Source organism: Bombus terrestris, chromosome 10, assembly GCF_910591885.1.
Source record: "Bombus terrestris chromosome 10, iyBomTerr1.2, whole genome shotgun sequence".
NCBI classification, from domain to species: Eukaryota; Metazoa; Arthropoda; class Insecta; order Hymenoptera; family Apidae; genus Bombus; species Bombus terrestris.
In genome coordinates this window covers 14,616,944-14,640,117 of record NC_063278.1, presented here as the reverse complement: position 1 = coordinate 14,640,117, position 23,174 = coordinate 14,616,944, and the positions used below count along the sequence as shown (strand labels likewise).

Genomic DNA, 23,174 nt, shown 5'->3' with positions numbered 1-23,174 from the left:
CCATCCCTTCGCGCGAAACGCACTCGAATGAACGGTACACGCAACGGATAGAGTTTTGGTTTGCTTATTCCTATAGACAGCTACTGCGGTCAGTGATTTTGCCACCGTTGTCAGGCAATTCTAAAATTTCATTTCTTTCCGCCTCTTTCCAGCTTCTATATTAGCAGGAAATTGTCTCATTTTTGATGATTTTTAGTATCGTTGTTAATACGTTAGATTTATCGAGAGACGTTATCGTTTTGTTACTGTTATATAGAGCAGGGATTGGTAACAAAGGGCTCGCAGACGCCCAAGTTTTCGCAATGCATTTTAAAGTGCCCGCTACGGCGCCAGATTTACCTTGGTAAGTGGCTTTGAAAGATGGTTGCACGAAACGTGCTTAAGTTTGTAAGTAGACTTTTATATCAATGAATTCGATTATGATAAATACGTATTGTACCATTTGCTTACAACTTCCACGCCGATAAAGGTTCCCTTTGTCATAAGCGAATCATTTGAGACGCCCTTTTTGGTAAAGAAATTGCCAATGTCGATATAGAGTATTAATAATAAGAAGATATTATATATTGTTATATTATTAGTATTAATGCACTGATACTGATATACCGAATAAATAATATTAATATGTTATTAATGTCAACATACTGATATTAATATACCGATATACTATTGGGTTTTAACCGTTTGATTTTTTGAAAAAACAGAGTCGAAAAATCCTGAACAGTGCGAAAGCGCTTGTTTTAATCAATTGCGAAGAGAAACAAGCAGCGCAATAATGCTCGTCATATTTGTTATTTTATGAAACACATTTACATTATTATATATATGTACTATTAGTTTATAAATATTTCACGTTTTGTTCAATAAAAATTATTGAGGAGATAACTATGAAATACAAAATACCGTCAATCGTCCGTAGAGTTCAAATGTACTGGGACTTGTCGACATAAAATGTAAACAGCGCGATCGCGTTGCTTGGAACTCAAATGGTTAAATGGAATTACTGGCAAATCTAAGCACAGCTTTTCGAAGTATTAATCACGATTTAAAGTAGCGTAAACGCAATGCGGCATGCTTCATGCAGAATATAGAAAAGATAAGCGATACTGACGAGAGTCTAATTATAAGTTATTTCCTAACCTCAATGTATATACTTAACTAAACCCCAACCTAACCTCAATCAGACTAAGATTCCCTTTGTTATAAGCGAATCATTTGAGACGCCCTTTTTGGTAAAGAAGTTGAGTACTAATAATATGAATATATTATATATTGTTATATTGTTAATATTAATGTACTGATACTGATATACCGAATAAATAATATCAATATGTTATTAATATCAACATACTGATATTAATATACCGATATACTACCGGTATAGGGTATTAAATGGAATTACTGGCAAACCTAAGCAAAGCTTTTCGAAGTATTAATCACGATTTAAAGGAGTGTAAACACAGCGCGGCTTGCTTCATGCAGAATATAGAAAAGATAAGCGATAACGACACGAGTCTAATTATAAGTTATTTCCTAACCTCAATATATGCACTTAGGAAGGTTAGAAAGTTTGGAGTAGGTAATTTTGAATATGATGGAACCTACCAGTACGAAGTTATATTACCAAAAAGCTTATTCGTATCACGAGACAAATTGATTTCTATAGCGCACATCGAGATTGATCATTATTAAATGCTTATGAAGTTCATGGGTCAGTGTATCCTATATTAATGTAGAACTATAATTACAAATTACTGAAAGCTAAATTCCTTGAAACAGAAGTTTAATCGCCATTTAAAATATCTTGTTTCGTTTAACTCTTCAGAATTTGACGATAATTTTGTCCAATTTAAAAAGTCTTCGACAAATATTCAACGCTTTTGCATCTGGCTAGAAATTACAAAGTGATCAATAGAGAGCTTCAAACGTACGCACTTCATTGATGTTTGTTGAAGTAATTACTTGAAGAAAAAGCTCTACATCCGTGACCTGGGGACCGCTGTTACGCAGAAAATGGAATTTAGTGGAACCAAAAAATATTCTAATTAAGGAGAGGTCCATATCATTGTGCTTTTGAATATAAATTATGTTTTGGATTTCAAGGTCTAGAAACAAAGAAGCTCTAAATACACTTCTATTTATGTTTCTTGTAGCCTCTAGCCAAAGCTATAAGCTTAACTTTTTTAGTAATGCCATTTTGATATAAATATATGAACGTGCTCCCTATCATTCCATTGTCTAGTAACACTAAGAGAGTAAGGATCTGAATCAGCATAAACTGATACTTATACCTTTATTTATTTCAATATATTTTTCTATTACAAGTTTATGCACAGAATTGTATTAGTTTATCGAAAATAGACGGAGAAATTAGTAGAAAATGAAGTGTAGAGAAGTAAAGCGATTACAGCTACGCTATAATTTCTTTTCTAAACGTTTTCGAAACTTCTTATGAGGAATAATGGGGTTAACTAACAGGAGGTAGGAATTAATTGATATTAAGGTGTTTGAAATTGCATGGGAGGGACGATATCGACTTACATCCAAGTTGTGACTTGATAGGCGGTGCTTTAGCTGACCTTTGCCAGGGTGTTAGCTAATTATACCTCTGAGGGAGAAAACTTTAGGAGAAAATCGGTCAAGTTTGTAGCCTCGTTACGGCCATCAAATCCAGAAAATTCGAACGTTTACCTTCCACGACGTAGCTCTAAAGGGGAAGCAGTAACATTTGCTGCAAACGCGCGTTTGATTCATTCAATTTAAAAGTACTTTCCGTGAAATATTATACGATATCTAGTCCGATGGATGTTTTGTATCATCATCTGTTTTTCGTAAGTTCCTCTTATATAATTCATCGTTTGTTCAAAGTGAAAAATCTTTTCCTAACAAGTTTATACGTACGCTAAATCTGTTGATACATTTTTGCGGAAATAAGTGGTTTGTATATACTTCAGAAGCTTTTACATGCATTTTAAGTGAGAAATAAATTTTCACGAAGACACCGCGCATTCATTGTGCTCTCGCGTGACAGACTATATACATAAGACAAAAAGATTCGTAAATCACTAGTTGCTATTATTTTTTCACTGCCCAGTAACGAGTTACGTTCTTTTTACTACAATTTCATGCTAATCCAGCAGAGAAGGATTTTCACGATTACAAATTTACGCTAAAAACACTCTATAACGTGATACGATGTAGGAATTAGGACAAGTGGTCCAAATGTCGTCCCATGACCAATCTTTTGTTGTCAAGTGATGCAGTCTGTAAACGGCAATTGGAATGCCACTAGTTAAGTGACGGCAGAAACAAAGAAATTCGTTGTTTCCACAGTCTGTTGCAAAGCTTTGTTTCTTCTCGAGTAGTGCGTTGCAGTACGTACCTCTATTTTTTGTGACACGTGGTGTATTGCTTCCATTTTCATACTTCGAAATGGCCATCTCGTGTCGTTACTTATCCATTAAAAATGACAATTATATTAAACAATGCTTTTGTGCCTAACTAATTCCATTCCCCTACGTAGACACCCGGGGAAAAAGTTACAAATATGTTTTTCACAAAAGAACTCGGAATAGAGTCATCGAGTGAAAGTGAAGGAGATCAAAATGTGGCCTGTTTCATAGCTGATGATCAATTTTCAAACGATCCGAAGGTAGAACAGTGGGTTAGGCGCATCGTGTGTTTCAGATGGTGCTATGAGTTGTGCACATGTACGCTGTGTTTATCGCTAACTAAAAAATTTGTATTAAAAGATTGGTTTTATGTATATAGTTTTATGATGAAACATATTTGGATCGTATAAAAAGCGAATAATATAAACATTCTCTTACTAAAATTAAGGGAACGGAATTGGGAACACGTCTTTTATCAACTGAAAAGTTCATCCTTTAGCCTATATATATTTGTTATTCCATTTGTATGAATTTTTATAAAACATCGATTATAGATCTTCGTTACCAAGCGCTCATTGCAATTATACGAATTCTATCAAATTGATTCAGTTTCGGATAAATGCTAGAATGCTTTCGACCAAATTTGGAACCTTACGCTACGTTAGATAGTCTTTTATCCACATTGCAAGTGGCAATTCACCTAAAGCTTTTGACTCGACGTATCAAGGAAATACTACTTTAAATTCTTTCCCGGAGCAAGGAAATGCAAGTGTCCGTCGTAATATTTAAAGATAATGCATATTAACGTAACAAGTTAATATCGATGCATTGTACGAAACATATTGTAACATATTGTAACAGTAGAGTCTAAGTTTCAACGTATAACGATACGCATATTGTATGAGTTTCTGGACTGTAATGATGTCGGTAATATAATGGAAACTGGCTGTAGTCCATCCGATTTTCTACAGGAAATAATTGCGAATAGATGCAATAACGAATCGCCCCATTATATATCGTTTTTACCAGTTGGCACAACGTCCGAAAATAATGTTAGATATCGACACCTTTTTCAGTCACTTTTATACTTACTTTTTATTGTTATTTTATTATTCTTTTTATATTTACTTTTACTCAAACAGTTGTTTAATATATTGGAATGCATTGACTACGCACGCAGCAAGGAGACGAGTTGCACTTGCTGCCGAGCAATTTATGTAGCAATTTAGAAAGCCTCGCCAAATGTGTTTTTCAAATGAAACAGAAATTCTTTTTATATTGCACAATGAAATATTTATCTGGCGGAAGTGGTTTCTTTCAAGTTTGCACGCTGCGAATGTTGTAACATTTCATTTACAAATTTTTTCCAAGCAATTTACGTTATAGAATTCTATTTTTCAATGCCGTGTCTACGACAGGGAATTTTAAGGTTTTGTTTAACGTTTTCTTTATCGATAGAATGTGCAATTTTATGAAGTTTGAAGAAATTGAAATATCTATTTGTTTTTAAGTCGTAAAAACATTTCTTATGTTGCTCGTTTGTGTAATAAACTTTTATAAAATATATGCAGTGCCTTGAATAATTATAAGCTCAACCCTATTTTTAGATGTTTCATGATATTAAAACAAAAATTGAAAAATTCTTTTATATAATATCATATTATAATATGATACAAGATATTGTCTTCTTTCGACGTCTGGAAAAAATTTTATTTTATTTTACAGTTGTGTTCCTGGCTATGGACAAATCTAAACTCAATATTAATTTTGTTACGTTTTCATTCGATATTTAGTGGATTTTTCTTCATCTCCGATTACTTTTATTAATCTGTTAGGTACACTATTCCCTAACTTATTTAAAGTTTCCTTATATTCTTTTATTTTATTCTTTTCCCAAAGTTCAGCTATATTCTCTATAGGTGTCTTTTCCTGATTGTAAATTTTTCTCGCTAGAAAGGTTCAAAGCAGGACTCGATTTTGGTTTGGTAATAATTCTATTCCGCAATCCTGAAACCACGTTTTGGAAATGGCAGCTGTGTGAATAAGAGCATTGTCTTTCTGAAAAGCTGTCTTCTTTTCTTCTATTTCGATTACCAAAAGCAATAGTTTGCCATGTAATATCTTCTGATATCTCATAGCGTTCAATCTACACTTTACAAAAACAATTTCGCTTATCGTATCCAGACACGATCAGCGTTTTCTTGGAAATATCCAAGAAAAAATGCAGGAAATGTGTTTGAATTTATAATTTATTCACAGCACTGCATTATTTTAATACATCTTTTGTATCTCGATAACGAAATACGTAGTTTTGTTTATTTACATTTTTCGATAGCGTTGTCGCTTGGCAAGAAGGAGCAGTTGTTAAGAAATGAAACAGAATGCGGCACCATACGGACGAAAAGTGTACAATACATATTCGTAAAATGCTGTAATAAAATTGTGAGTGCAAAAAGCTGTCGAACAATTTTAAGAGGAGAAGGTTTTAGTGACTGAGTAGAGTCCGGAAGAAACCGTTTAAAGTAACGTACGGAGGTACTTGCGTTATGGTATGGAGCTGCGTGACTTCTCATGGCGTCTGGGGTTTATTTTTTATAGATGAAATTACGAACAAAGTAAATTATCCGAAGATTTTATGAAATTATTTGCTAGCTGAGTGGAATGCAACTATGATTGAAAAATTATTTTCAGTGCCACTGTGATACAAAGCATATTGCTCATAATATGAGAAAATTAATGTTACATAATAATAAAACACACAGGCTTGTAATGCACAAGTTCTCTGAAAAAAAATATAGATTCTTTGAAACGATCAAATTAAAAGAGAGCTACGAACAATGTGATTCACTGTCTCTATTGGAAAATGAGAACCCGAGCAGGTTAATAACATTGAAACAATTATGTGCAGCTTATTAGCTATTCCTAAGATCTTCGGTATTAAATTGCACAAAATTTTACATTCGATCAATCATTTTTTAGTTCAAGTTCCGTTTTTATAGCTGAAGATGTTGATGTAAAAGCCAGGAAAATCCAACTTTTAGAAAAATTGTACTTGTTGAAGTTTTAGACATTGCCGATTGATTGGTAGAAAAATTAGACAAGTCCAAGTTTTTATAGCTACGCAATGTTTGGGAAGATGTGACTTTTGTTTTAAAATATAGCATTAATGTAACGTTTATCTGTCAGCCAATGTGTTTCGAACGCTTAGTAAACATTTTGTGTATTCTGTTAATTGCGTGTCTTTCGTCTTATCGATTCAAAGTACCTCAGTAGGAAAGGAAATATGTGGCAACGAGAGAGGATCAGCCGGATGTCAGTAGTCTATCGACGAAACTAGAAGACGAAGGAAAGTGAAGCAAAGACGCGACGAAACAAAATATTCCATTTCAAAGACCCAACATTTTGGTACAAGAACCAGGCAAGTTCAAGTATCGGAACAAATTTCCTAGGTACATTTTTCAAGAATGTAAGAAACATCATTTCTGATGTCATCTGTTGTACTATGCCTTTCTAAAAGCAAGATACGAGCGCGACTGCTTAAACAAGTCGTATTTAATTCAATTTTATTCAGTTTCTCACAACTTTCAAAATCTGCGCTTATCCGGTTTCTGCGCCAAGGTCTTCAATTTGTTTATCAAAGGCTTTTGTTTGAGAATAACGTGTCTTCGTAACTCCGCGAACAATGGCTTATTTGCAATCTATACATCTCGCAAACTTGGCGATGTTATCTCGTAGGAAAAGTGTGTAAGTAGTACTCACGCGTGAGCGCCTTTTCACTTTTCCCGCCGATTGGTCATGTTCCGTGAAACGCAACACCATCGTTTACCCTGTACGTGACATTTTTTTAACTTACGTTTCCAACGACGGTGATATGCAGCCATTGGCACGAACTTTTATCCACGAGTGCCGCTTCATATGCTCGAAGAATGTTCAGATAGGATTTGTTATAGTCGACAGATTATTTGTCTTCGTAATCGATTTACAGCATTTACTATAGTTTTTCGACTGACTGTCGAAAATTAATCATTTTTATGCTTAGAGATGGAAGAAAAACACGTGTCAAAAATATCCGTCAAAAGTGAAAACAAGACACATGTTTTATATCGACAGGATTAATTTTAAAATCTATGTGGAACGATTGTTTTTTTATTGAAATAAAATTTATTCCAACGGTTAATTTATCGAACTGCACATACATTTTAGAAATTTATTCTCCTTACAGTTTTAACATTGATATATTGATTTAACAATATATATGGACATATAATATTTCTGCTGAAATAAATTAACGAACCAATATGTATATGATATGTATTTTGTACTGTTTATTTTCTTGAAAAATTCGTTTACTAAACTTTATATATAAGTATACTTTGACAATTTATTTTCGTTACAGTTATGAAACTGATATATTTATTTATCAGTATAATATATTTCTGTTACGAATAATGAAGGTAATATATTCTATTAAATACTCTTATCGATTAAATAAATAAATAAATAAATATAAATTAATTAACGAATTATATCTAGTGATATCACAGTTACTTATCACAATTCCTCTTTGTCAAGCATAGTATAATACATAATACGTAATATATTCGTTTGGTCAACGATTGTTTGCGTTTAATATGTGGCAATTATGGATTCGATATCATGTTTGTTTTAGATCTCTATTAAGAGTTAGGCACGGTCAAATTGGCCCATATATCGATAATCAGTCTATATATTGCGCTATCGGTATCGCGACCTGGTTCTACAATCCGAAAGTTATAGATTAAGGGCAATTTATGAATGTAAACTATATGGTTTTCACTATAGTTTAGTATATTGCTAAAGTTATTAGCAGTGCTACGCTATATTAATAGTGCTACATGTAATTGTCGTTTTAGAAACTTGATAAGGAAAAATTAATGGATCTGATAAATATTAACAAGTGCCACATATAACGATGTTATAAACGTTACAAACATTTTAAACTCTGTCAACGCATTAATTTATAATTTATGTATATGTGACGTAAAATCTAACTTTTTTTTTTACGTAAGTATCGTGGCAAATTTTTATTTAACACTAAAACTACCACACCTATTAAATTGACTGATTTTACAATTTTATTTTAAAATTCCTCCTTCGCGTTATATATTTTTTTTTCTATAATGCTGTAATGACTTCCTCAATGATAACTAAAATAATAATATAGTGAATTTTATTTTGCTTTTTATGTATTCAAACTCAAAATAATTTCGTATTGAGGCTACTTATACCAATACCAGCCAAAATGACTGGTACTTGTCAAATTATAAAAGGGTCCTGTAATCTGTTTATCGAACCCCAATTAACCAGTTTTCTCGTTTTGTACAACTTAAAATTTTTACTGCGTGTCATTTAATATGACGATATCAAGAAAATTGCAGATGCTAACACTAGAAATATCACATAAGCCAAAATGACTGGTTCAACAACTTTATAAATGTGTCAACTCTCGTTTAGGGATTAATAATACCAAAAATGTACTACATAACATTGAATTCCTTCTGTAAGAAAGTAATAAATCAGTAAATATAAAAATATTTTATTATTACGTATTTTTTAAAGACCAGTCATTTTGATTGGTTTTGGTAGAAATAGCTTCGTGTTAATTATCGGTAGTTCTAATGTTAATTTATTGCACATATGTATATGTACATCGCCTTTTGTGAAGTCAACTAATGTGACACATACGGTGGTGAAATATCTCACAACGCGTAATAGATGTCAACACAAATGTTGAATATACGGTGAAAAATGAATTCATCGCGAATTTGGAATATATCCGTCCATGTTAGACAATATAGATACGCAATAAACATGTATATAGAGAAGACAATAACTTTTCCATACACTAAAGTAACTTTTTCTTACTGTCTTCAAATTGTAATACAAATATTTGCTCTGCAAGTAGTTGCCTTTTCTATTTTTTGACCTTCAATCTGGCATCTTTTCAAGCAATGGCGATCGCTACTTGGCAGTTTCAAGCGTCTCGCTAGTCAAAATTTATAATTTAAATTCGAAGCATAGTCAGAATCGGTCGTAACACATATACAAAAGGGAATAATGAATCTAGCGACGAAGAAGGTAAAGAAGAATGCTATTGTCAGGTGTGCAGGGATTCCATAACACGAGAAAACCAAACGAAAAATGCTTGCGATGTGCTAAGTATAAGGATTAGGCACGTGAAAAATGTACCGATCAAAATGTTTCTTAATGTTGTCACAATTGCGATTCCCAATAATTGCTTACAACCTTTCCTTTTGCTTTGACTTAATGTCATTTTAAGTTACTTAAACCGATAAATATTTGACTCTGTAAAATTGTTTAAAACGTTTGTCTATCCAGCTCACGCAGTGTTACAGTCGATTCGGTGTCAGGGACGGTCGTAACACCTGTTCTGTTTCTCATTTCTTTTTCAATAACGTGATCATTACTTGACATACAGCGAGAATCTTGTGACCCGATAACGTCAGATAAGTAACATTTTCGTACAAGAAGTTTTCCAAAGTCAAAATATTGTTGCCCGCAGTCTACCGTGCGGATTGACGCAGCTTCAAAAATAAAAGAAAGGATAAGATAGAATTAAAATCGACCACGGTTAACGTCGAATCGAAATTCCCAAAGTTGTCGCTGGCGACAGAAAATGTTAAAGTTAATAGTGCCTTTAAAGCCGATCATCGGGTCGACGTATCTTCTGTGTCTGTTGCCTGGAGCGAGAAAGGAGAAGCAAGCTGACGAGGAAGAAAGAGGAAGTGCAGGGTTGAAGAATATATAGCAGAAGGCAGGGACCGCTAATGGATGCAATTAAAACACTATAATAGGCTTATGACACGGACTATTCAGCGACCTTGTCGAGGCGAGACCTCAAACGAAGTTACCGCTTTGAGATTTTCGGTGGACTGTGCTGGCGTGCTTTAGCCTCTGTTGCAGCGGACAGGTAGATGGGTAGGGGTCGTGATACCATACGGAAGAGAGACGACGTGGAGGAGCAGTTCGTCTCTTCTCTTCGTTTCTCTCTCTCTCTCTCTTTCCTTCCTTTCGCAAGCTGCCGGCATCGATTTTCGCGTCTCTCCGCGAGCTGCAGCCTGTGCGAAAGCTACACTCGTCGGCTGAACGTTGCCTTGATCAGAAAGAGAAAGAAGAAACACGGAGTCCATACGTTCCGTTGAAAACGTTCTCTTCTAGCTCGCTGTAGTAGATACGCGCCGTCGGAAGTCGTAACGTCTTTACCGGCGCATATGCACCTGACGCGCTCTGCGCCTCAAATTATCCGCTTCTGAAAATCGTCTCGCTGTCGGCCTTCGATTTTCTTGTCTATCGTTTCTTTCGTTTCACCTCGACGGCCAACTTCGATCTTCGGATTTGTTTTCCGGATGATTAACATGCAGACCCGCGGCTTCCTTCAGCATCCGCAAATCGGCTTCCAGTCGTGGCAAGAAACCTCTGTTTTTCACTGCCAATCTTTGCTAGACTATTAAGTGGCTGTAAAAGTTTTGCCGGCTACGTATAGTATTTTCTGAAACCATCTCTATCGCTAATTATGTGTTTGAGATCACTGTTTATGTTACATACTAATTTTTTATTGAGTGTATATTTGCAATAAAGTTTTCGTAATATTTGTATGCATTTTTAGAACCATTCTGGTTTCAAATTTTTCCAATGTCATCGCAATAATTGTCTTCCGTTATGACGCTAACGAAATTTCAAAATGTTTCGCACAACACGTTCTTAAAAAGTTTCTATACTTAAACGTAAAACCGTTTCGCCAGCCGGCTACTGTGTCTATTCTTGAACATTTTAGAAATATCGATTGCTATGATATTACTTATTCTGTTGATTTTATACATCACAGTTATTCTTCTAATTATACTTCTCGTGCTTGTTAAGCCTATCTTCTATTTTTAATAGACAGGTAAAAATTTTATTTTTTCGTAACAGGTCTAATAATATAGAAATCAGAAGCTCAACCGATTAATATCTCTCGCGGACAATTGTTGCTCCGTAGAGTCTACGAATTCATCGCTAGCCCATTTGATTTAATTCTCATTTATAAACGTTCGGCTATTTAATCGTTGTTTATCATCCAGCGAGATATTTCCAGAATGAAAACTGATAAACCATCGTTGATTAGCGCGTCTTCTCGTTTATAGCTTCGTCACTTTCTGCAGTTTCGACACGTTCCGCTATCTTTTTAACACTAGGATTACAGGACCCGTCAATTTGACGGATTTCAAACTTCGAAATGAAATACCCCAAAAACCATAGCATTAATTTTAACCATTTTGCATCGTAAATTAATCATTTCATCCAAAGAATTTATACACACAATTATTTTTTCCTAGCCTTCTAATTTGTGCAATCTGTATGTAGTATACCTATCTCTATCTATCTATATCTATCATACTGATCTTGTTCGGAGGTATCCTGAGAATAATCTTCATTGATATTGACAATTTTGTTCAATATCTTATTATATCTCCTGGATTTACTCATGATTGCTAGAAAATGGAAATTGGTCAAAATAAGAAAATACTGTGCCCAAATTCAATTACCCTATTGTAAATTCTTGCAATAAGCGGAGACAATAATGGGAAATGTCTACAATAAGTGAAACTTTTGCACACTGTCTTTGAAAAACGGATTGTTTATGAAATCAGCTAGCCCGTCAATTTTACGGGTACTGGTACAGATAGGATATAAGAAACGTTCATAAACTTACAATAACCATAACTTAACAATAAGCATACGACTCGTAACGACAAGTAAATGCATAAAGCTACGTTGCGTGCGTAGGTTGTATTGGGTTGGCAACTAAGTGATTGCGGATTGTGTCATTAGGTGGTAATGATAAAATCCGCAATCACTTAGTTGCCAACCCAATAGATAGAAAAGAAGTTTAAGGACCTCTTTGTTAGTGAAATTGGGCAGGTTGAGTCTATACGCTTTTAAGTTTTTAAGTGCATCAGTAAATGAGTTGCAAGCTATCGAGGATTGCTCAGAACTGAGAGCTTATGTAAAAGTATATGAAAGATAGTTTCAGCGTCGGGACTTGAAATATCGTGCGATAGAAGTAGTTTCGCTTTCAATATTTTAGGGAACTTGGGGTTACTGCCAAGAATTCTGTTAAGGAAAACTCAAGTTGGATTTAAGAGGAACTTCGCTCTTTTAAATCTTCCATTCCTTACAAATTTATATATATGTACCTTTGCTAAATTCCGCTGCACGAGATGCATCGTTATTATACCACAATACTCGACTACTATAACGCACGAAATAATGCAATGAATAATATTAAATCTTGATTGGTGTGTGTTGAAGCAATTACTTCAAGGAAAACCATACATCTTTTTCTTTTGTATACCCGTAACGCGGACACCGCCATTATGAAGAAAATAGAATTCAGTGAAGCAAAAAAAAAGAAATTAGAAATTAGAAAAAAGGAGAAGTCCATATTATTGTGCGCTTGAATACGAATGTTGTTTTTGGGCTACAAGATCTAGAAATAAACGAGCTATAAGCAGATGTTTATTGCTGTTTCTCGTAATCTTCAGCTAGAGCTACACACCAAGCTTGATTTTTTGATAATGTCCTTTGCTAAAAATGTATCAACGTGCTCCCTATCATATTCTATTGTAATGTAACACTGAGAGTGTGAGGATCTGGATCAGCATACACTATACCTGTACTTATACTTACTTCAATATATTTTTCTATTACAAATTCATCCACGTGTTCCTCTATCAGATAATCTCAACAGTGTATCGTCGTGAAATAATTTTAAAACGATCGATATTTATTTTATCCATGTACATTTTATTATTCTATCGCATTTTTTTTCAAGTCCTTTCAACCGCGTGTAAGTTATTTTACATAATGTGATTCTTCGATGGGAAAAAGATATATCGGAGTGGAAACATCGAAGGAAAATTCACTTCGCTTTATGCTTCGATAACTTTAATCCCCTTCGAAAACCAATTTATGAAATCTAGTTAATTCTACTTGATACGCCACAGTCCCGAAGCATTCGATTAATTAAGGACGTATAAGTGCGGTTTTTTCTATATTCGTCGCACAAATACTAACAACGTGTAGCCGAAGAGCCCGTGGAATAAATTTGATTTGAACTTGTGGGATAAATGAACGCCGGCTGACCGTAGAAAGTTTCCTGATTTGTTGTTTCTGAAACGAAATTTTGATGGTGCTTAAAATATTGGTCGCTCGAGTGGAACGAGAAAAATGGATCGGACGACTTGCTTTTTATTTCAAGAGCCAGCAACTTTTGTCCCAATAATGGTTGAGCGATCCCGCGGGATTAAATTAATCTTTGCAACCGTGATACCTTGCTCGACAATCATAAAGTGTATTATCCCATTTCTTCAGCCTTTCCTAACACTTTTCAAAGATTTTATTTATTACAAAGAGAAAACACTTGGATTTTCTAATATCTTAGTTAAATATTGGTTGGAGGAAATTAATTAACTGAATTGAAATATTTTTCCGGTCCAGAGAAATCTTCTTTACATTGACGGTGTTTATGTCTCAATAATAACATTAATAATAATATATAATAATATATTTATAATGATACAAAACACTTGGATCTTTTAAGTAACTACAAAAAATACAATACAATTGTGGCCAAGATTGGGTAGTTTTTGCGATAATAAATTTAAACAATCTTGGAATGAAAGTATGTAGTGGGTTATACAAGTAGAATTCGGATTGGTTGGTCGAATTTTTTTCAATGCTGATAGTTTAATGAAATAAAGAAAAGAAGAAACTTCTACGAAGAATGTTCTGCGTTGTGAGCAAAGTAATTTTCTACGTTGAAAGAAACTTTCTGTGGATGCTCGCTTCAAACTCAGAATTAACGACCAGCGAATAACTCATTATTTTTATAAAAATACTAAGTGCACTTGTAAGTTAATAACAATTAGTTCAATATACATTTATACGACACAAATAAGTCTAACAATTTTTCAAAGTTTTGGCTAGTTGTAATCGAATATGTTGATGCTTGCTGATCGATGGTTGACAAACGCATAACATTTAACAGTAGCACCCCAAATCTCCAAATAAATTATATTTGATAACACAAGCGTAAAAATTCCTTTGGTAGTTGCACATGATATTAAACGATGCTTCAAAGGAAAGGAAGAAGAACGTCTCTTATAACGAAAACGTGCTCTACACTAGAATACTCCCTTAAGACGTTGACTGCCACGCTTGTTTTTGATGAAATCTCCGTCAGACCACCCGTCCTGCACCACCAAGTGTTCTCCGCTGGGTACTCCCTTCGATATTTTAATAATACGAGTCGCTCGAGTGGTGGTCTTAAGAATGATCTCCCGTTTCGTTTGTTCGCAATATTAAAATCATTAGCTGTTGTTGAGTATAATGAAGGAAAGGTTTCTTATGCCACCACAATTACGAAATACCGAATACGAGTGATACGACCCGATCAGGAACTTTGTTGTCACCCGAATATGGGTGTCGCTTATTTGGATCGTTGTAGGTATTTGAAAAGATATACCAAAGGAAATAATAAAACTATTGAATTGTTATAAAAGTAATACGCAAATGGTTTATTAAAAAAATTATTTAGAATGTTAAACTTTAAAGCACTCTATACATAGCTGAGGTTGGTCGGGACAATTGGGACAATAAATTGTTGTTTTCTTTAAATTCTCTCTTGTCTTTGTTCGGTCCATTCGATGTTTTTTATTTGCATAACATAGTTTGCATGTGCGTCTAATGCTTCTTCCGGGATCATTTCTCCGAACGGCGATATTATGCTGACTCCGTCGAAGACAAGGATTTTTTGTATTTTCAGACAATCCTAATAATGTTGCAGCTAATAACTCTCTAAATCTTCTAATATTTATATCCTCCCTTGTTGCAATCTTGTAAACCGTCAAAACGTTTACAACAGAAATTCCCAGAAGGAGTTGAACGTCAAGTTTTCTGTACCGTTTGATTCCTCTTCTAATTGTGGTGGCATAAGAAATCATTTGGTCGGAATAATCTATACCACACTCGTGGCCTGAAGGAGATTCCATTGAAAACACGCGAGGCAGTCAACGTGTTAATGCAATTCAAATCTGCTTGGAGCGTACGGGCGATTCGGAAAAGACCAGGACAGGCTCGTAAATTTGTAGAAGAAATGTGCGCTTGCTCGTCCAAACTCTATTACAGACAGATGGCGAAGACAATGGTTGAAGTTAGACAAATTACTGAGACTGGACATTCGAATTTTCTGATTCGGCATTTTCTCTAGATGGAGATGGCGGAAGAGCAATCGGTGAATACATGTTTTGAAAATGTAGAACCGCAGTAGCTACAAAGCTTTAGGTAACCGCACGCGATGTTCAAACGTGCTAAAAACTAACGCAGTTAATAAAATAATAAAGCGCGCCGAGTTTAAGAAAAGGAAAGAAAAAGCACATTGATTTGAAAAAATTCCGCGTCGTTGGGATTTCCTTGCTTAGAAACTATTTCTAACAACTCGAATACTCAAACGATTACTCAAACTATTTCTAAAGACTCGATAGCTTTATGTTCGTATCGTCGTGCCGCAACAGTCGTCGATGAAAAAAAAACGACAGATCTAACAATCCAAAATCTAGGTAAATTATTTAGCTTGTCTGAAATACACTTCTGATGAAAAATGACCGAAATAGCTGTACCCTTACCTTATCAGAAATTTAGTAGCGATGTGGCAAACTCAAGTGGAGAAGTGGCAAACGATTTAGAAAACGTTACACGAAACGCGCACATTGACGTTCGAATGTCCATTGCTTTTGACAACGTTGTCAGTTGCTTGTGCACGACTGAAGAATCGTTCGGCGTTGTGTCTCGCGTGTTTCGACTGTGCATATACAATTATGTAGTCGCCAGGAAGCATGTATTTTCCTACCTGTCATCCTTTCATGTCGCGAGCGCGCACGGTCACACACGTGCAACTTCCAATCCCGTGAACTTGTTTCGCGAATACAAGGCACAGGGTATCGTGTTTTTCGCATCTGCAATTTATAATATCGCTTGCTCGCACGAAACACGGGATAAGTTGACGGCGACGCCACCGTCGTTTCCTTCTTGCTTTATACTCTCTTCCTTGACGTATCGCAAATTGGTATTTTATGCGCGTAGTAAAACGGCCGCGATTCGATGAATCAGAATTTATTTTATGCGATTCCGTTACAACCTTCCTTAGCCGTAAAATCCACGCCATGGAACATCAGCAAAATTATCGACGAAAAGGATTTTTCTAATTTGTCGCTGTGTATTCGTTTTATCATTCAGCATCCTTATTTTATTTTTTAACGTTGGTTTGCCTGTAAATTAAACAAACTCATCTTTTGTCGAATATTTCTGTTTCAGGTAAGTAATCGAACAATGGACCTGTATACGCACTCGAGATATTTTGCATCGTGTTTAAGAGATTGAAAATCGGATCGGTTATGGGGTAAGTCAAAGTATCGATTTTGTTTGGTTTTCCAATATATGCAAATTGTATGGTAGTCGTGTATTGAGGAATATAAAAAAATGACAGACTTTTCTAACTGTTGTAATTTTGTAATTTTTGTAATTTGTAATTTTTGTAACTTTTGTAATTTTTGTATACTAACTTTTATGATCTCAATTGATATCAGAAATTCAAAAAAGTAATGAACTATTGTCATAACTATCGTTAAATTGTATTTCGAAAAATGTTACCAGTGAAGTTAATAAAATATATCGGATATGTGAATAATTTATTACCATAGAATATATTTGCGAAATTTCATACATTATCGTTATCTGTATTAAGTACTATGAATTATAATTTTATTACTTTCCATTAAACCACTCTACTCTTATTAATACGAAGAAGCTAGAATTAAAGAAAAAACTCATCTCTTTCGGGATATCGATGAAATCATTCGTAATTTAACCTCGCAAAATTCCAGTTTCAGTGCACTGAGATTATTTTCGATTGATTGATTCAAGATCATTAAAATGATACTATAACTGGAACAAACCTAGAGAAAGAAAATAAAACGACATTTAATTCTATTTTATAATGATATACTGTGTGTCTCCGAAATCGCGATAGCAGTCGAGTGGCGATTGTATATGCAAAAATAAGTCGAAAAAAAGAATAACATTTCTTCACTTAAAGCTTCGTTCTCGAAAGAAGATGAGTTTGAACTGATCTTTGACATCTCTTTCCATTCGTGTTGACATTTATAAACGCGAACAATGTCACGATTTCCTTCCTATCATTACTGGTATCTTATTTGCACAGTGTCTGCGAATGGTTTCATAAATAACAACAAGAGTATTATTTAAAAAAATCATTTTGTTAATTTGACCGCGTTGTTGTATATACATAGCTCTGCTCGTCTAATTAAATTATCATCAATACGAGCAGAAAGAGAAGTCGGATACCACAAAATTTACAATTAGCACATGAGCACCTGATCTTCGAACTCATTTTTTCCGAAAACGAAGCCTTAAATGAAAAAATGTTATTCTTTATTATCGACTTATTTTTGCTTTTAGAATTATCATCCGACAGCTTGTATCATAATTTCGGAGGCACCGAATCCAATCATTCGAATTTCATTATTCCCATAATATACATCCTCATCGAATAATTCCATAAATAATGTAATTTCTTCTTACCTTTTTGCTTTTAAAATCTTCTACGAACATCGAAACACTTTTTGTCGAACTATTGAAATCGGCTGGAACATCGCGACGATTTATTTACGTGCCAGTACCGCGTATAAATTTTTATTATGTGAAAGTTTATTAAGAAAAAAGTGTATTAAAATTTAATAGGAATCTTCTGTTCAAACAAGCTTGGCTTCGCAGCAGCGAAACGATTACAACACGCTGCAACGTCGACAAAAATACCGCCGATAGGTTACCGAGTCAGTTTTTCGATATTTGCTCTATCGCAACGTAATAAAGGCATTGGATGGTGTTGGAGTTTATCAAGAAAATGGGAAAAATGAAATCGTTGTTTCGCGCATACACGCCAGCTGGCAGGTCGCACAACTCGCGAAAACTTTCCCGTAAGTTGAAGGGAAAAATTTGTCAACGAAGCGGGAACGTCTCGTAACCCCAGCCCTTTCTTCGCCCTCCTTCTTCCGATAGGACTTCATTATTGAGTTTCGCGAGACGTTGAAAACAAAAGAAATGAGACGCGATTTCGCCCTTTGCGAGCGATGACGCGCCGCTCCTTTGTTCCGAGAAATTTTGTAACAAGTGCTCGCGACTAACCTTTCCTTCGAGGCAGCAAGGATGTCCTTATCTGGTTTCTTTGAGATTCCAGCGTCCTTGCATGTCCTGCCGCGCCATCAACAACGCCGACCTTCGTATAATACGAAGAGAAATGATTAATGAGCGTTGGCTTGGACCGCCGAAGAGACGCGTTTGTAGTCTGCTGCGCAACATCCTTCTTTTTTTTTCATCGGTCTGCTGCGTGATTTTGTTTGGAAATATATTTTCGTCATTAATAACGATCTTCTAAAATCGTTCATTCTCTGTTGTGAACTTGTTTAATGGAGCTGATATTCATTGAGTACGCGGCGAATTTGAGTCAACTTGCTGGTCGATACATGGTATGTACAGGGCGTGCCAAAAATCATGGTTCGAGTGCAAAAGTAAGTTGAAAAAAGAGATTAACATTGTTCCATTTAAGGCTACGTTTTTGAAAAAAAAAAAAAAATTGAGTTTGAAAACCCATCAGGTAGCCGTGTGTTAGCTGGAAATTTCGAATTATGGAACCGTTGTTTCGGTATTTTTAAACGCGGATGATGTCACGATTTGTTTGTTGTCGTTGTCGCGATCTTATCTTCGTGATATCGATTATTACTTTCCTTTACTGTACATTTAATTTGGATAGTTCCATAAAAAGGAATAAGATTCGCTTTTATTTTCTCTTTTCAAAAATCATTTTATTAATCATGTGTGTATATACAAACCCGTTTATAAGAATCTTAAAATTTTATATAAAACATGATAATTAACCTAAATTAAGAAGGAAAGTATTAATCGATCAAAACGTTGCGTTCATGCAAAATACCAAAGTATCGTGAGAATTTATAACAGCTATTTGTATTTATAACAACCGTCAGTTATATACCGTTCTAGCCTAAACTTCGTTAAAAAAATTTTATGTGACTGAACTCTCACAAAACTCTCTCTCAAAACAAGTTTCTATATCTAAAACCTGGAATCAAATAACAACGCGTAAATAAAAAATTTAATAGTACGATTATACTAATAGCGTAATTATATTAATACGATATTTAATTAATATAATATTATATTATGTACATTATTTATATACTAAAGCAATTATAAATATTATAATATATATAAGATATTGTATATATTATTTAACATATTATATATATTATATATTGTATATAATATAATATATTAGGTCATCCCATAAGTTCGTGCCGTTTTTCGAGCGATTATATATGTTAAGATTGTTTACATACCTTTCAGTTTCATGAAAAAATGTAATCCCCCTCTCGTTGTACAATTTCTTCCCATTTTTCATTATTCCGTCTCGATGAAAGTTCTCTTGTTTTTCTTTAAAATATGAAATGTATACACAAAGGTCGGCACGAACTTATGGGATGACCTAATACAATATACAATAATATTATAATATACTATATATATAATAAAGCAATTGGTTACTGGACACAGATTCTATCTAACAATAAGATTTTATAATCTCAATCTATCTCAATCGAAAATATCAAACGAGAAAATAATGCAGAATAGTTTTAACAGTTTCCTAGTAATATTTAAGTAATTATCTCATTTATCCCATTCTCCGTGAATCTACAAATAATTATGCGCGAGAGTGTACATTTTAATCGTAAATGAATACATTTTACCGATGAATGCAATTTACTAGAAATAGTAGACATTCTGAGGTAACCTGAGGTTTGGCCATACTTTTGGTAAATTCTTAAATACTTTCGAAGCAAAAGGGAGACCAAACTTCCCGTTATTCGTGCTTCATACACATGGTCGCAATTTAACTCGTTTAACGCTTTAGATTTTTGTGAGGAAGTTGAAAGATCGATGGAGAAACAATGCTAAATTGTTGGTAGTGTAAGGCTGGCTGGCTGAGTTATTCCAAATACCGTACGTGCGCACCTATAATTTGTTCATAACACTGGCCATAGTTGGCATTCCGTAGTACAAATTCCGTCGCTTGCAAACTTCAAAATGTTTGAACAATTTCTGTCAGTCTAACGCTTCGTTAAATTAAAGCCGGCTCAAAGCGTTAAAAGGGGCAAAATAATTTCGCTCTGATAAACGAACGAGGTGAATTAAATTCAAATTAAACGATCATAAATGACGAGATAAAAGAAGGCTTTGTTACGTGTTTTATGGTGCTTTGAAATGGCGCTCTTTAATTGCGCTTTTAACCATTCGTATACGATCGACGTTTATTCTTCAAATATGAAATACGTACAGGCGTACAAAACGGACTAACGTTCGTTCAAGACCCGATTGTCAGTGACCGAGGTACGTGAACACACATGCGAAGTAACATCTTTGTTTTACGTGATTCATCGCGTATATAGGGTCTTACTTAGTAAATTGTATGACAACGTGCCTGCAGCTATTCAACTATATTTCACCGAGTACTTGTTAAACTGTTATCAAAACGTATGCAACTTTCCCGCGATCATTACATTTACTCTATAACTATGTACTTGTATCTCGTAAAGGGAACCTTTGTGCGATACCGTGTTCCAGTAAAACCGGATATTATGCGCATCTGCATAACCGAAGAGTGCTTGTAGAAACGCTGCAAGTGGCAAAATGAAAAAAATATTGTTTTTCTATGAGAAAAACGTTCTGCTTGCCAATGTGCATACCGTAGTATAGAATCTAAGCGCAATTGCATTTTCTAAAGAGTTATTAACAATGCTAGAAGACATAGAAGGAAATATAAGTAGCAATAAACGTCAGTTAATTATTTTTTAACATTTGTCTGTCACATCTATCCACAGAGCATTGAGTTTTCTTACGGGCTCTTTCTACAGATGTACTTTCTTTTTCAATGAATTTTAGTTACACTAATGAATAAGTTTTCTTTTGCTTTTGAAAAGTTATTTCTTGCCAATTACAGCGTTTCCTATCCGCATTTTTCCATTGAAAATTTCTTGCAGGCAACACTGTAAACGCCAAAAATCGAATTTTTTTTAGCAAAGAGAAAAGGTTTCTCCGAGTTAAAATTATTTTCGAGATTTGATTTATTTTGATTATTATGCGAGATCTTAAGCGTACGATAATCCAAATGCATCGTTAAAATTTCTATTTGTTGCATTAATATAGTCGAGATTCACCAGAAAGAGAATTGTGTTTGTAGAAAAGCTTGCATGTACCAGCTCTTGGTTGTAGTGAAAGCCGAATGTGCCATTCATTTAAATTTTCAAGCACTGTAAGTACCAATCCTGTTTGTCTCTAGGTAGTTTATATGAAAACACAAAATATATTTTTGTTCAAGATGTTCTTTTCATTTTTGTTACAAAAGTGTATTTTATAATATTCTTGTAAAGAGAGTGAGAATTGTTATAAAATTGCTGATGCTTAGTGTGGAGCGTATCTATAGCTTAATGGTATTTACATGTTTTATACGGAGACAATGTTGGACTATAAATAATTATTTATGAATGGAAACTGTTTTTAAATTCTACACCATAGTATTCCTGTATAGTATATATTGGCATGCAGGACATTGTACGATAAGAAATAACAACATTTGTTCATTTTTGCACTCACGGTGTTGTCTATAAGAAATCAATTTATTAAAATAAAACCGACGTTTATTTTGCAATTACTTTTCACTTTATTGAAGTGTTTGTCGATAGAGAATCACAAAACATGTAAGTAAACTACAATGAATTATTCAATTTCTTGTATTTTCAAATGTGTTATACAATGTTTTGGTAAGCAATAGGTAAGTTACGTAAAGGAATATTTAAATGTCTTGTGTAACACATTTAACATATTCGTAAAAGGTTTCTAAAAGTACAAATACTTCCGTGAACCACGATATATTCCACTAGACATGAAAAGCTTCACGCGCATTTAGTAATAAATAAAAGTGCATTTAGTTATAATTTGGTTCAACTTGAAAATTACCTGTAACGCTAAATGTATCTGAGAATAGTTACTAACTTTTCGCTGTGCAATTTCCTATTTTAAAAATGTACGAGTAAATTAAATACAGCAGGCACGAAACATTCAGATTGTGAAAATGATGCAGTCGAAAGTGAGAAAAGCTTTGTTAACCAGTTAACTGCGGAATTTAGTTTTAAAAACTCCTATTATAAATTTTGCGAAAAAAGTGAAGCAAAACGAGGAAGTATTACATTTCTATTCGATAAAAAATTAACAATTTATTATTAAAAAATGTATTATTATTGAAAACTTAATATAATACAGTAAAGCGGACAAAACAATTGGAGGAATAGCCGATATACGCAATAAAATATACAAATGGGGATGCATTGTGGAAAATAATCAATCATTTATAAAACGCAATAAATTATACGGAGCATAACTGATATAGCAAAGAGAATAATCAAATAATCAAACCATTTTTTATAAAATTAAAACATAATAATTTTACTGCAAGAATAAAGAAACATACCACTAAATGTTATTTATATTACTTTCGACTAAAATTTTGAGTTTTTATAGAAAATGCTAGTTCTT

The 23,174-nt window shown here is 34.1% G+C and overlaps 1 protein-coding gene across 2 annotated transcripts in view; it reads left to right on the top strand.

The window, feature by feature from the left end:
• Nucleotides 1-23,174, top strand: part of LOC100651590 (cadherin-87A) — a 513,470-nt gene that overhangs the window by 109,440 nt on the left and 380,856 nt on the right. Inside the window, exon 1 of one of the 2 annotated variants that reach the window (XM_012319875.3) lies at nt 16,871-16,890. The exons of the other annotated variant lie outside the window; for it this stretch is intronic. Coding sequence (XP_012175265.1) covers nt 16,886-16,890 — 5 coding nt within the window. The 5' untranslated portion in view covers nt 16,871-16,885. Of the gene's footprint in view, nt 1-16,870; nt 16,891-23,174 lie in introns of those variants that run through there. 2 annotated transcript variants of the gene reach the window in all.